The following is a 15360-nucleotide window of genomic DNA, read 5'->3' on the forward strand; positions in this document are numbered from 1 at the left end:
TGACAGCCTTCACGGAGCCGAATTTTTTTCTTCTCTCGATCTGCGCTCGGGGTACTGGCAAGTACCCATGGCTGATGACGCTCGACCGAAGACTGCGTTCATCACACCCGACGGCTTGTACGAATTCAACGTCATGCCGTTTGGTCTATGTAATGCACCTGCGACCTTTGAGCGCATGATGGACACCGTTCTGCGCACCTTGAAATGGCACACGTGCTTGTGTTACCTCGATGACGTTGTTGTGTTCGCTCCAGATTTCTCTACGCACCTCCAACGTCTGAAAGAAGTTTTTGCACGTGTCAGCAATGCCGGCTTGCAACTAAATCTGAAGAAGTGCCGCTTTGCAGCACGGCAACTCACCATCCTTGGGTACGTCGTGTCCAAGGATGGCATTCTTCCTGACCCAGCCAAGCTTCGGGCCGTGGCCGAATTCCCCAAACCTGCGTCCGTCAAAGAACTGCGTAGTTTCGTGGGCCTGTGCTCGTACTTCCGACGCTTCATACGAAACTTTGCCACGATCATATCACCGCTGACGAAGCTCCTTGGAAGTAACGGGTCCCTCAATTCGTGGTCGTCTGAACGACGCGTTCGCGAAGCTCCGCCATGTGTTGACATCTCCTCCCATTCTACGCCACTACGACCCTACGGCCCCGACGGAGGTGCACACAGACGCCAGCGGTGTAGGCCTCGGCGCTGTCCTGGCGCAGCGCAAACCCGGATTCCCTGAATATGTCGTAGCATATGCAAGCCGTACGCTCACGAGAGCTGAGACAAACTACACCGTCACGGAGAAAGAGTGCCTGGCGATCGTCTGGACTCTTACAAAGTTTCGACCGTATTTGTATGGTCGCCCATTCGATATCGTCACCGACCATCATGCACTATGCTGGCTTTCATCCTTGAAGGATCCCTCAGGCCGTCTCGCCCGTTGGGCTCTTCGTTTACAAGACTACGACATCCGCGTGCTGTACCGCAATGGACGCCAGCATGCTGATGCCGACGCCCTCTCGCGCTCCCCTCTGCCTGAAGGTGATGTGCTCTGCTCAGTATCCTCGGCTGCTGTTTCTGCCATTGACGTTGACATAATCGCTACCGAACAGCGAAAGGATAATTGGATCGGCCCGCTGATCGACTTGCTCTCTGATCCATCCGCAACGCCATCCACGCGTGCATTGCGTCGTCAAGCTCACCATTTCGCCATTCGTGACGGCCTTCTACACCGACGCAATTACGACGCCGACGGCCGGCAGTGGTTACTCGTGATACCCCGCAGTCTGCGGTCAGAGATATGTGAATCCTTCCATTCTGATCCGCAATGCGCGCACTCTGGGGTATTCAAAACCTACCATCGCATTCGACAACGCTACTTCTGGCGCGGGATGTACCGCTATGTGCAGCAGTTCGTTCGCTCTTGCCTCACTTGCCAACGCCGTAAACCGTCAGCTCACATGTCGCACGCCAGTCTACAACCGTTACCTTGCCCTGACCGTCCCTTTGGGCGCGTTGGTATTGATTTGTATGGACCACTTCCTCTGACGTCGGCTGGTAACCGCTGGGCCATCGTTGCCGTTGACCATTTAACGCGATACGCCGAAACCGCCGCTCTCCCTGCGGCTGCTGCGCGCGATGTTGCGTCCTTCCTGCTGCATCGATTTATACTGCGCCACGGAGCACCCCAAGAGCTTCTCAGCGATCGAGGCCGTGTCTTCTTGTCGGAAGTCGTCGAAGCCATTCTGACGGAGTGCCATTCTGTCCACCGCAAAACTACTGCTTACCACCCACAGACGAATGGCCTCACCGAACGCTTTAACCGCACCCTCGGCGACATGCTTTCTATGTACGTCGCTGCCAACCACACTAATTGGGATAATATACTGCCCTTCGTCACCTACGCCTACAACACCGCCCCTCAGAGCACGACTGGTTTTTCACCTTTCTACTTGCTGTACGGAAGGCACCCGTCGCACACCATGGACACGATACTCCCGTACACGCCGGATCCATCTGAGTGTACACCTATTTCCGAGACAGCCAGGCTTGCTGAAGAGTGTCGCGAGCTTGCCAAGACTTTTACGACGCAAGAGCAAGAGCGGCAGAAGAGTATCCGTGATGCCAGCGCCACTTCTGAGCCCACGTTCTTTCCTGGTGCGCTTGTATGGCTCTCGATCCCGACCTCTGCCGCTGGCCTCTCTTCCAAACTACGTCCCAAATACGAAGGCCCCTACCGTGTCATCGAGCGCACCTCACCCGTTAACTATCTGATCGAACCCGTTGAACAATCTTCGGACATGCGCCGCCGTGGGCGAGACATCGTCAACGTGGAGCGCCTGAAGGCTCATTATGACCCGCTCATAATAACAAGCTGTTAGGTCGCCAAGCGGCTCCCTCTTCGACCCCGGGGTAATTGTAGCGAAGCCTCCGAATTATGAAATGGGTCGAACTCTTGAGTACCTTCTAGTGGGGCTACCCAACAAGGACGCCGCTCGCACTGAGAGCCCGTGCTTGGCCGTTACTGTCGCCATTGTGCTTGCTCGCTGTGGACCGGCTATTAAACGCCTTAACAATATATATATATATATATATATATATATATATATATATATATATATATATATATATATATATATATATATATATATATATATATATATATATATATATATATATATATATATATATATATATATAGAGAGAGAGAGAGAGAGAGAGAGACAATGTTGTTATGGAAAGTATAGGAAAGTAAGCGTAATGTAAATGTGAAAAGAGAAAAGTGGCTGTAGAAATAACTTGCCGTGGGCAGGAACCGAACCTGCGACCTTCGAATAACGCGATCAGGTTCGATTCCTGCCCATGGCAAGTTATCTTTTCATTCACTTTTTTTTTCACATTTACTTTACAATTCGATTTATTAACTTTCCCTATCCTAGGCAACAATGGCTGTTACAGCACAAAAATATTGTGTCAAACACGGAAAAACGAGCCCTTAAATATACACATCTTTCTTTGTTCTTTGTTTTTTGAATAGTTTTTATTCTCTTCCCTTTCACGTTTGCCTCCGGATGTTATAAAATTGGCTAGCGTCATTAATTTACTCTTATTATTTAGCTCTTTCTCCTTCCGTCTAAGCCGACCGTCGAATCCTAGTGACACAGCTTGCGGGATATTTCGTTACTCCACCTGTATAGTGTGCTGGTTTATCACAACGTGCAATTTTTACTCCGCTTTTTTTTGTCATATTTCTCTAGAAACATCCTCCTCTTCGTACTCTATTTTGTTTCTTCGCGTTGATGTCCCCGTCTCATTTACTGCCGATAAGGCACGCAGCAGCACACTTCGTCGTTCAAGTCAACAATTCATGGCTCCGCTTGATAGAAGCAAAGGTCTCCTTATAGTAATTAAACAGCGTGTACTTCATCTCAAGATCGCTTATTTGGCGCTCGGTGCCGCTTCCAGTGGACTTCAAAGCCGAACAGTACGCTCGCATTAAGCGTGAGCCGTTCGGCATTTGCTTTGGGGAGTCCACTCTGTCGACCTCTCGCCGCGATTCCGCCAGTGCAACTATATACGAGAGTGAAGTGCCATTTCCCTTCCATCCTCTCTCTCCCCGAGATTCGGCGCCGGCTAATTGAAAGGCTCGCCGAGCGATTGAACGAGCCTCGCATCTGTTGCGGCCTCACTGTCCTAGCGAGGGTGCTTTTTTGTTTAGGTTAATTAAGCTCGCTCGGCGTGCGCGTCCGTATTCAGCGCAGTGTTGTCCTCGTCGCTCGGACGCGGCTTTGCGATGTTCTGTCTCATGCCAACAAGTGCATGCAGCGTCGTACTCGTGTGACGTGTTGTCGACTACTGTTCTGATGAGCTCGTTAGCCTATGCATCGGCTAACGGCGTAGAAACATCAGTGCGTCAATACCGTAGCCAATATTGCAATTACGATATTTGCCTTCGTTGGGGCAAGTTAACTCAATGTGCAGCGAAATAGCAGTGGAACGGGGCGCGTAGTAAACTCGACACAGAGCACGGGACAGGCGCGGACTATCATGTCTCTCTCGCAAAAACAAAATTAAATTGATGTAGTGCTTTAAAAGCTCCATCAATCATGGCAAACTTTTTTGTAATGACACAACTGCTAATATATATATATATATATATATATATATATATATATATATATATATATATATATATATACGGATGGACGGACGGACATACGGACGGATGGACGGACAGAGAGGCGGACGGACAGATGGACGAACACACGAACGAATGGACAGAGAGACGGATGGACGGACAGATGGATGGACAGACAGATGGAAGGATGGCCAGATGGACGGACGGATGAACAGACAGACGGACGGGTGGACGGACAGACAGGCGGACTGACAGACGCACGCTTCGCCCCACTCATCATTATTCACTCCGTGGATATGCTGTGATTTTTTGTTGCTGCTTGAGCTGTTCCTGCGGATTTCACCAGAATCAGCTAGCGCAGTAGTACAGCTTAATTCGAAATCAAACGGCCCTAAATCTTGTTTCTCGCCTTGTATCTTACCCATAGTGTAATTGTTATCTCTATCTTCTTGCTGCACGAAATTTGTTTTGTGTCCGCCTCGGTCGATGAGTGGTTGCAGTGCTCGGCGCTTGATTTGATTGATTTGATTTGTGGTGTTTAACGTCCCAAAACCACCATTTGATTATGAGAGACGCCGTAGTGGAGGGCTCCGGAAATTTTGACCACCTGGGGTTCTTTAACGTGCACCCAAATCTGAGTACACGGGCCTACAACATTTCCGCCTCCATCGGAAATGCAGCCGCCGCAGCCGGGAATCGAACCCGCGACATGCGGGTCAGCAGCCGAGTACCTTAGCCACTAGACCACCGCGGCGGGGCTGCTCGGCGCTTGGCTGCTGACCCAAAGGTTGTGTGTTCGATCCCGGCCGGGGCGGTCGCATTTCGATGTAGGTGAAATGGGTGAAGCTCGTGTGCTGTGCGATGTCGGTGGAGGTTAAAGAACACCAGATGGTTGATATTTCCGCAGCCCTCTGCTACGGCGTCTGTCATAAGTATATTTGGGTCTCGAGAAGTAGGACTCCAGATAATGTTAATATGGGTGCTTTGCATCATTTTGCATTTTTATTGACACCGTGGAATGCAAAATACAGAATATGTAAACACTTTATGTGAGTTATATTCAGAGCCTATTCATTTATGGCCATATTTATGGTTGTAGCAGATCAGTCACTTATCGTTCTTTTCTTTTGTACGTATAGCATACCCTTACTATGATCGCTGCGGTATATAGTTGTTCCTAAGCACTAAATTTTCGGTGGTCTTTCTTCGTTTCAGGCATGAGGTTCGAGCACCTGTTTGATTCGCCAGGAACCTACCACCTTGTGGCCGAAGCGAGCAACCCGATCACCGAAGGGCTGCGTCTTCCTCGTCCAAGGACGGAAGTGAAGATCTTCGTTCAGGAGATGTTACGTGGTAAGCGGGCTTCAAGTTCATTCGGCGCTACTTTGGTTCGGCAGAAAGGTTGGCATTCATGTTAAACTCGCTTTAAAATGCAATTAGGGGTACGACAATGTAAAAACTGTAGTTCTTGCAGTACTTTTGTTATACTTGAAAAATTGTCAACGTATGTGCCATTCAAGCAGTCTCTGGGGTAAGTGCCTTTCGATATTGTGAGGTTACACTAATCTACTGTAACCAGTGCAAAAATGGAAAAGAATGACCAAAGAAGAACGTGGCACTTTATCAGTCATAATTCCGTAGCAGTTGTAGTGCTTCTTAGATAACCACTTGTGCGGGTTCTATTCCCGTTCGCTGAGACTGGCATTAGATGGCGTACATGTACAACAACGGCGGTGTACGCAGATGTAGAACTGGGAAAAAAAATCTGGATGTTAAAACTCATTCTCCACTACGGCATGCTTAATAATCATGCTATTGGTTCGGCGCATAAAACCACAGTGTGAAATTTTCTGATGGCAGGACGACGTAAGAAATCATGCTAACGTGAGTATTCTACAAAGAAGAAGACTTTTACGTGTGCGTGAATTAAAAATGATAATGAGTCATCGACGAAAGCAATTTCTTATTCGGTTGTCACCACCAAAGTTTGGCGAGAGTGCTCTACGTGGCTACATTAAAAATAATTTTTTCTGATTTAAGGTACTTAAGAAACACGTCGAATTCAAGGCTCCACTCCACACCGCCGCGAGTCAAGTCAGCGCACCACTGGTATACTCGTTGCTTATCAATAGAGAAGACTGCGCGGTAAGAATGCTGTGATCCTCGCCCGCACTGCTTCTTCAAGAAGACAGAGTACTAAGCTCCGTCCGCGAGAGGTTCTACGCGAGCCATACCCAGGCCAAAACATACTGAGAATGCCCCAAAAGAGGAGGTGCAGCTTGACACAAAATTGGACCTCCTTTTTTTTGTGTGTGTGTCATTCATGCGCAGATCCGAGTGTTTTAATATCGACACATTTCGTTGTTAGATGTAGAAATTCCCGCCGCAGTACTGGTGCCGGTTATCAAAGCCTGCTTCAGAAGCGCAACAGTACAGCAGCTTCGTAGTTCAGGACAACGTTAAGAATCGTTCAAAAGAACAGGGTTTCTTTTGGCGACAGCTCACAGACACGCTCCCTTCTCCACATGTGATAACAGCTTATTTTAAGTTCTGTGACAGCCTCGCTTTCTCTTGTGCTTCTTCCTTTGATTGTGCCGTGCCCGTTGGAGTCCTCTAAAATAGTGGGAACCTTGGAAAAAGGAGTGAGAGGAGAAGTAGCAGGGTAAGAACTGAGCGTGGTTCTCAGAGAGAAGTCGGTTTCGCTAGACACAACGCCTCGCCCAACTCGTGTATGTAGTACCTTCAAGAAAATGGCTTCGTTTCGAAGTGGTCGTGAAATGGAGGCTGCTTGAAAACAAAGCTCAACGAGGCTGTATGCGAGATACATCCGGAGCTAAGCAAGTAGCGACAAATGGAAGGAAAGCACGCAACAGAAACAAGACAAAAACTAGGAGTAACTGTTTGAGGTCGTCGGCCGTTGTGTTCCAACTGCAGCTCGTTTATAGCTCATTTTTTATTCCTTGCTCGTTTTATCGTATATGGCGCCATCTACCGACGCACCGCCGGTTACTGAACTCTCCGAGTGCGTTTTTCTCCGTAGGAGGGCCCCTCCTCGTCTGGCCTCGCTTGTCGTGTCCCATTTAGAGATCGGGTGTTCATTTCTGTTCTCATTTTTATCCTCTCGGTGAAGTTCTGTCTCTTTTGTCTTGCTTCACGGTAACGCCTTGATTCTTTGAGGGGTAACTCTTAGCAACAGCGTGCACTTCTTTTTGCCTTGCACTCGCCACGATGGTCTTGCGAGTATGGCGCTCGACTGCTTATTGACGGGATCGAATTCTAGCTACAGTGGCCGCATTTCGATGGAGGCGAAGGGATAGGGGTCCGTTTACTAGAATTTAGGGGTACGTCAAAGAGTCCTAGGAGGCCGATATTCCTGGAGCCCTTCGCTAGACCCTCAAATGATATCGTGGTTCTGGGACTTATACAATACCAGTCATTATTTTATTCTATATTTGCTTTGCACACTCATGAAAGGATGAACCGACTGTTTTGGGTGCATCATCATCTTCTGCAGCAGCAGCAGCAGCAGCAGCAACAGCAGCTTGGCTACACCCACTGCAGGGCAAATTCCTTTCCCGTGTTCCGCCGATCAACACGGTCCTTGCTTTCTGCGGCCGCGCTATACCAGAAAACTTCATAATCTCATACGCCCTCCCGATTTTCTATCTCCCTCTCACGTGTTATGCATCGGGTGCATTATGGACCGTGCTTATTACTTAGACAGGATGCTAGAAGACAGAGAGGAGAGGCACGGTTCCTGTTTTCTAGCAATGAAGGGCGGAGTCTGCAACGCAACGTGCGATGTGACGAATGCCGCCGCACGTGCAAGACGATGTGTTCAGGCTCGTGGTGGCTTTGGTGTTTGTCCTCAGAGAGGGATATAGAAATAACATTACTATGAACCCGTCGTGAGTGGCGGGGGAGAAGGCTTTGGCATCTGCGGTCCGGGCGAGACCGAATTTTTTACGTTGTTCTTCGGCGTCGTGCTTGAGTTATAAGGGCTCTCAAGATTTCACATTTCTGCTCGAATTGTTGAAGAAAAGGCACGGCTGGACCATGTGAATCAGACCTGCAATGCTATTGTAGTGCGCGCTTCGGAGATGAAACACTTGCCGGTGCTATTTTCTGTAGATCTGAGCGCTTGGAAACACTGCTGCGTACAATTTTCACCACGCAATATCCCCTCTTTCGTTGATGTGCTTAGCTGCGTTTGGATAAATCACCTGGTGAACTCTTGTTGAAAACTTTGGCGTGGAAACACTTGCGATTCGTGCAACAATATATACGTGTCCCGCATTTTTTGTACCGCGTATCTGTGGTGACAGACTTATACTCATGGTTTCATTTCTGTTTGCCTATAGCAGGTACCTGCGTTGAGTTGTCTAGAAGTGTGCCTTCTTATGGCCTGCGCACGGGCAGCTGTAGTAGCGTGACACGCGCCATGCTTTGGGGGGTAAACAGCGAAGTCACAGGAGGAGACTTAGTGCCACCTAGCGTTCGGGAATTATCCCGGAAAATACCCACGAGATGGTCGACGCGGCAGGCAACGATCTTTACTGGAGACGCTTCTGGACCTGAAAGAGGCCCGAACAAGCTGCCTGTTTTGAATTTTGTGATAAACTAAACTCATGGATCTTGGTCAACTAAATAGAATCCTTGATTACGTTATCTTGAGCGACAGGGTTTCACAAAACCAATTAGTTTCATTTTGTCCTTCATGTATTTGCAGAAGATTGAGAAACAAGACAAGCATTGTTGTTCGTTTTCCTTCAATAAGAGAATGTCGCTAGGGTGTCGCGAGTTGTCAGATTCCGAAAGAGAAAACCCGAACCGTCCGGGAATATAAATACTGTAAAAGGAATTCAAGGTGTCACGTGAGCTGCTAACTACTGCGCAGTATCGATAATTACACAGCGAGAATTCTTTGTATGCGTGCGGAAGGACGCCGAGAAATCCTGGTGCGGCACGGCGGGACACGTTTCCTGACTCGGTACACAATAGCGGCGCCCGTCGCTCGGTTCCGCGGCGTCCGCTAAATTGGCCGTCGGAAGAGGAAGCGAGAAGGCTTCGAAGGATGGCGAACACGTCTCTGCACTGCGGAGGCTCGTCCGTGTTGCTTCTCATATTTCTTTTTCTTTCACCGAGTAATTACGCGTCCCGGAAATGAGTCCGTGCGGTGAGCTCACTCTCGCAAACCTCGAAGCTCCCTGTGCTGCGGTAGCTTCTTGCAGAAGGCACGCGGCTGTCGAACTCGAGAAAAATTACGTGCCTGAGCGTAGCAGTCGCTTTCTTCCCTCCTGTTACTACCCCCCTCCCTTCTCTCGTTCTCATCGCATATACCCAGAGATGACTTTTTCATCTCATTCTGTTTTCATCATTTGTTTATGTTAGCCTAACCTTTAAATTCTTCCATAATATGTAACAGGCGGCCCTACCTCCTTTCGAGGATCACCTCACGTACCCTAACGCACGTTATGACTCTTCGGTGGCAGAATTTTTATTTGCTATTTTTGTTTCTCGAGAGAAAGCAACGGAGGATCGAAGCTACTTGTCAGACGCTTGCTCCTATAACAAAGTACTGCCGCGTGTTGCTGCCATCCTCCTGGAGAGGTGGATGCACCTGGCTGGGAATCTTTCCCGGCATTTCCTTAATAAGCGTATAAGGGAACGTAAACGCCGGCGTGGACGGGGGCCGCGTTACCCTGGGCTGTGGCCTCTCTCTCATTACTCTTGCTCAGTTTCTTTTTCTCTCTCACATGCACACAAGCGTGCAAACCAACCAACAAATAAACCATGTAAGACTGCGTGAGTACGTTTAAAATTCCCGTAAAGAACACCCGTTGACGGTAAGTATTACCGAGTACCTTTGGTGTTCCTGCACCTGATGGGAGGAAGGGACGTGAATGGTCGCTGTCGATTAGGAGAGGTATGAACTTCTGAATGTCTTACAGAAGTGTTCGCTTGAATAGGGTCGACCGTATGTCACCGCAATCACTTGTGCAGTGACTGCGTCGAGTTGGGGGGGGGGGGGGGCACTGATTAATTGAGAACAGGTCTATTTGGGAGGAACAAAGTGAACAAAAGACAACTTTCACTGCGCAGTTGCATAAAATAGATGCAAAAAAAGTTTGAGTAATCCTGCATGGTGATGTTTAGAAAAAAAGAGGCACCGGAACGTCAAGTTCATTGGTTAAACCAGCTGTTCTTGCCTATTTTGCTACGCAGAATTAGGAAATTTTCGGTACCCTCAATTATTTCTATAGCTTTTTGGCACCTCTCTCTTATTCGCGGCCTCTAATTTTCATGCGCCATGGCTATAGCTTCACAAGGGCTGTAGAATTGAGTTGTTCTGTCATTTTAAGGCACATCCTGGCCATACTTAAGAATTCACCAAAAACAGCAGGACTTCTGCTACCTCTATTTTCTCTATCGTGATTCGCCTACTCTTCTTTCTTTCTATTTTATGACACCGAATCGAAGTCGGATGGCGAAGGAAGGGAAATCTCTTGAATACTAATTTGCGATGTAGGAAGCGTATTAGGTTCCCTAATTGGCCCGCCGAGGTTTTCTGGCCGTTATGAGTTCTCTTCGCTTCATTTGCATACTCAAGAGTTGTCTCTTTCCTTTCTGATTTCTTGTCATGCTTCATTAATCATTTAAGCCTTGTCACGCCCTCTGTTCAACAGCTTCTTCCCCTTCCGTCGAATGACGTTCTTGTATACGCAACTGCGATTTTCAGCGTTTAAAGAGGAATCCTAGTATTGCATAACAAAGTGTAAAACAGTCTCCGTCTGCATATTCTTTTATTTTTGCCCCTTTTCCTTCTTCGTAGCCTCAAATGTCCTGTCTTTTTATTCTTTTCATTATCTAATTTCATATTATCGTTCTCGCATGTTTCTCTCAGTTAGCGGCACATTCCTGTGGCAGCTTTCTTGTGCAGTGCCTTTGAAAGTGTTATGTCGACTCTGAAAGGTTGGGTGTTATGGAATCACCAAAATAAACATTATCAATAACCTTGAGCTTCAATTGGAAAACATTCTCAAAGGTTAGAGTGGCAGACACATAAGGTGCACGCGACCACAAATACAGCCAACTTATTGCATTTATTTTTATATTCATTTTTTCCCCGAGGTCTTTCTATAGTTATTCGAGTATATGTCACAGGACACGCTTACGCTGCACGAATGTCACATCCGTTAAACATAACTTACGTCTTTTTTTGGTCTTCTGAAAGCTTTCGGAATTGGTACTAATATAAATAGTTATGGCTACATTTAACCGATAACAAATCGTTTGCCGTTCACTAGCAATGGAGCTCTGCAACATGCGCTCCCCGGTACGAAGACCTGTTGCTGAGAAATTTCATCAGGTGCCGTGGTTCGTCTATACAACATTCACAATTACGCAAACTCCGCCGAAGTATTTGTATAGAAGCATAGTGAAACTTAATAAATGCAGTTAGCGTTATCTTGAACAGCTATTCGCTGCCTGCAGATACGCGCAGACAAGCCTGCCCGATTGCCATGCCTAAGCGCTTGGTATCGCTGCCTGCCAAGGAACGAGGCTCGCGAAGAAGAAGAAGAAAAAGAGGGTGGTGCGACTCGAATTTAGCGTGAATATTCAAGCGAACGGATTCGATTATCGGCTTTTCGGTATCTTTCAGGGCTGTAAGGAAGCTTTGAAACCATGCAAGCTCAAGGAGCGGAAACTACTTTTATTTGTAGATTCATGGATATGTACAAACGTGTACGTCCTGAGTCTTGATGAAAGGCATTGTTGTCTCTTTTATATTCAATCCCGTTCTTTTAAAAGCTCTGCTTGAAGAACTCAGTTCAGTAGCTTCTCCGTATGTATGGTAAGTGAACGGCAAAGTACCTTTTACAGGTATCCAAATTGATTTGTAGCGACTAAATCAGAATATGTGCTGTTATCTAATAATAATAATAATAATAATAATAATAATAATAATAATGTCCAAGAGATCATAAAATGTCACAACTTTGCCGCAAAGATGAAGTAATGAACGCGATAGCAACAAATTGGAAGACCACGCGCCGAATGGAAAGCAGATCGAAACATGCCCCGCGTTTTTCACGCGCAAATGACGTACGAAACGTACTCACAGGTACATATGCGTGCGATTAAGCGTCTCAGTGGTTTACTTTGCTGTATCTGAAATTGGAGACTGTGCAACGATTGCAGCGACCTTTGTGCGCCAGGCTAACTACAACAGAATCATTCCGGTGAAAATCCAAGATCAATGAACGAATTTTATCGTGGCAAGACATGAAAAAACTACTACCAGAAAGCATAGCCGGCTTCAGAAGAGGTAGATGCGCAATGGACTGCATTCTGGATTTGGTCACAGATGTGGAAAACCAACGAACGCAGGGAAACATCACTGTCTCTGTATTCCTTGATGTCAACCGAGCATACGACACAGTGAGTCACGTTTACGTTCTGGAACGTCGGGCGTTACAGGGATTCAAGGGCAAGATACTGCGTTGGATCGCTGACTTCCTGAATCAACGTAAAAATTTTGTAGTTACGCAGGAGAGCCCAACGTCAGAACATGTCGTCAACCAAGGAGTGCCACAGGGCAGCGTGCTAAGCCCTACTCTCTTTAATGCAGTCATGGCGCAGCTCCCTTATAATCTTCCACCTAACATCAGATGTTCAGTATATGCTGATGATATAAGTATATGGACGTCTGGTCCATCGTTTTTGGATGTACAACAAACTCTACAAGAAGGATTGGATTATGTAGACCGTTTTCTAAAAAAAAGAGGTATGGCACTGAGTCTGGCTAAAACAGCCATACTTCTGTTTACATTAAAAAGACCTGGAAATTTCAAGATTATTCTGCAAAAATCAGCCTATTCAAATGGTTAAAACTCATAAATTCTTGGGAGTAATTTTAGACCGGAGACTAACATGGTCGCCTCATGTCCAGTCCCTTGAACAAAAAGTGAATCAGGCCATTCGAATCCTCCGGCATCTCTGCGGGGCCAAATGGGGTGGTACTACAGAGTCGTTATTAGCCCTACATGTTGCCTGGATATGCCCCATCATAACTTACTCACTGCCTTTGCTGCACGGACTTCCAGCCTCCACCGAAAGGAGACTTCACTTGTTATTGGCAAGGAGCTTGAGGGTATGTCTGGGTTTACCACGGTCAACTTCCAGTGCTTTAGTGTATGCGGAGGCTCGAGAACCACCTTTGGCAGTACTCCGAACTAAACAAACATCTCGAAATTTATTTAGAATTTTCACGCAACATGAAAATCATTCTTTATCTGGTGCACTAACACAAAGGACGGCAACGAGACTACAGGATAGTGTATCATCATTTCAAGCAGTAGTACCAGAATTTAAACAATGGAAACCTTCAAAATCACCTTAGACGCTGCCACTTCTCAACGTTATCCGTGAAATAGACGGCATAGAGAAGAAAGCAGACATGGCACCTCTAGTAGCGGCACAGTTGGTACTTCATCAGCTTCATGTAAAGCATAAGTAAAAAAACGAAGATATATACAGACGTATCATGCACTGAAGAAGCGTAAGCCTGTGCGGTATTTATACCCGAAATTCAGAAAAAGAAGATGTACAAATTATCGCACAAATCTTCATCGACGACAGCAGAATTGGTGGCTATCTTTGAAGCAGCTAAGCTTATCTGCGAGAATCCTGAGCCACGAAAATGGGTGATATACACTGATAGCAAACCTGCTCTTCAGCTAATCAGAAATGTGAGATCACCTCACAAAAATGGTGAAATAGCACAATGTATTGCAGAAACTGTGGAATATGCCTCATCGCAGGGTCACAACATTGTATTCCAATGGATACCCAGCCACATTACATGGAATAAAAGGAAATGAAGAGGCTGACAGCCTCGCGAAGAAAGCATTGAAGGAAGGACGGGATTGCGCAATCCCTATGTCTGGGGCGGATCTTCGACATTTTATATCGCAAGGAGCTAACCATTGTTCGATGGAGAAGTGGTTTTAGAGCCTTAAATCAAAGAAAACGGTACTTTATGAAGTTGATCCACACAGAAAATTTTCCATAGCTACAGACCTCCCACGACACCTAGAGACATAAATCCACCGTCTTCGATTGGAAGTAGCATACACAAACAGCTTCCTGCACAAGATACATCGATCCAACTCACCGGAATGCCATTGTGGTCATGCAGAAGAAAATGTTCGCCATATTTTTTGGAGTGCGTTAAATACGCGAATGAAAGAGAAAAATTAAAGAACAAATTAGCAAGTTTGGACAGACGGCCCCTCACAATAAAGAAACTACTTGGACCATTGCCTGAGATGCATCTCCAGAAAAAGGCAATAATCTTCCTGCCAGGCTTTTTAGTGGAGACCGGACTGGACAAGCGCCTATGACAGACAGCCTGAGATGGGTATATATAAAATGTGGTCATGTATATACTGACAGTAGAATAGTAAGGTGTGTGTGTGTGTAAATAGTTTATGACTGTGTGAACTGCGCGAAGAAAGCTGTGTATTGGCATGATATTTGAACTGGTTTCAGTGTGCTATTATGTTTTTTTTTTCTTTTCCGTATTGTTAATTTTTGGGTACCGTTCTGTATCATAATTTTATTTTTCGCTGAAGAACTTTGTGATATGGAGTAGCCGCGGCAATACGCACCTCAACCTCTCCACAGCAAAACAGTTAAAACAGAACAGAACAGACAATCCAAGGTCAGCAAAGACGTATGATTGTCCCCACCAAAAGATTGGCGTACGCGTGAGCGTCCATCCTGCCCCCTCTCCACGGGACAAAGTACGCGTGGGAGATGGGAATGCGCGCCGCCGCGTCATGACGTTGTCGCGACGCGCTCTCATTGCGCCATCTTGCTGGTAATGCTGAAAACACGATAGTTCTCCCGAGATTACCATCGCCAGCTGGAAGTGGTGAATATAAATAGCTTCCCCTGTTTGAACGTTGAAGAATGTGCTCCTTCGTGGCTCAATGGTTAACGCCTCGCACTCACAGTTCAGAGCTACGACGTGCAATTCCGCATGCGGGAGTCTTTCTCTGGATTATTTTTTTCTTGCGTTTTCACACACACACACACACACACACATATATATATATATATATATATATATATATATATATATATATATATATATATATATATATATATATATATATATATATATATATATATATATATATATATATATATATATATATATACACACA

At 46.4% G+C, this 15360-nt stretch overlaps 1 protein-coding gene across 1 annotated transcript in view; it reads left to right on the top strand.

The window, feature by feature from the left end:
• LOC119178611 (uncharacterized) overlaps positions 1-15360 on the top strand; it is a 243067-nt gene that overhangs the window by 80016 nt on the left and 147691 nt on the right. The window contains exon 7 of the mRNA XM_037429824.2: positions 5342-5479. Coding sequence (XP_037285721.2) covers positions 5342-5479 — 138 coding nt within the window. The remainder of the gene's footprint in view (positions 1-5341; positions 5480-15360) is intronic.

Source organism: Rhipicephalus microplus, chromosome 1 (genome assembly GCF_043290135.1).
Source record: "Rhipicephalus microplus isolate Deutch F79 chromosome 1, USDA_Rmic, whole genome shotgun sequence".
NCBI lineage: Eukaryota > Metazoa > Arthropoda > Arachnida > Ixodida > Ixodidae > Rhipicephalus > Rhipicephalus microplus.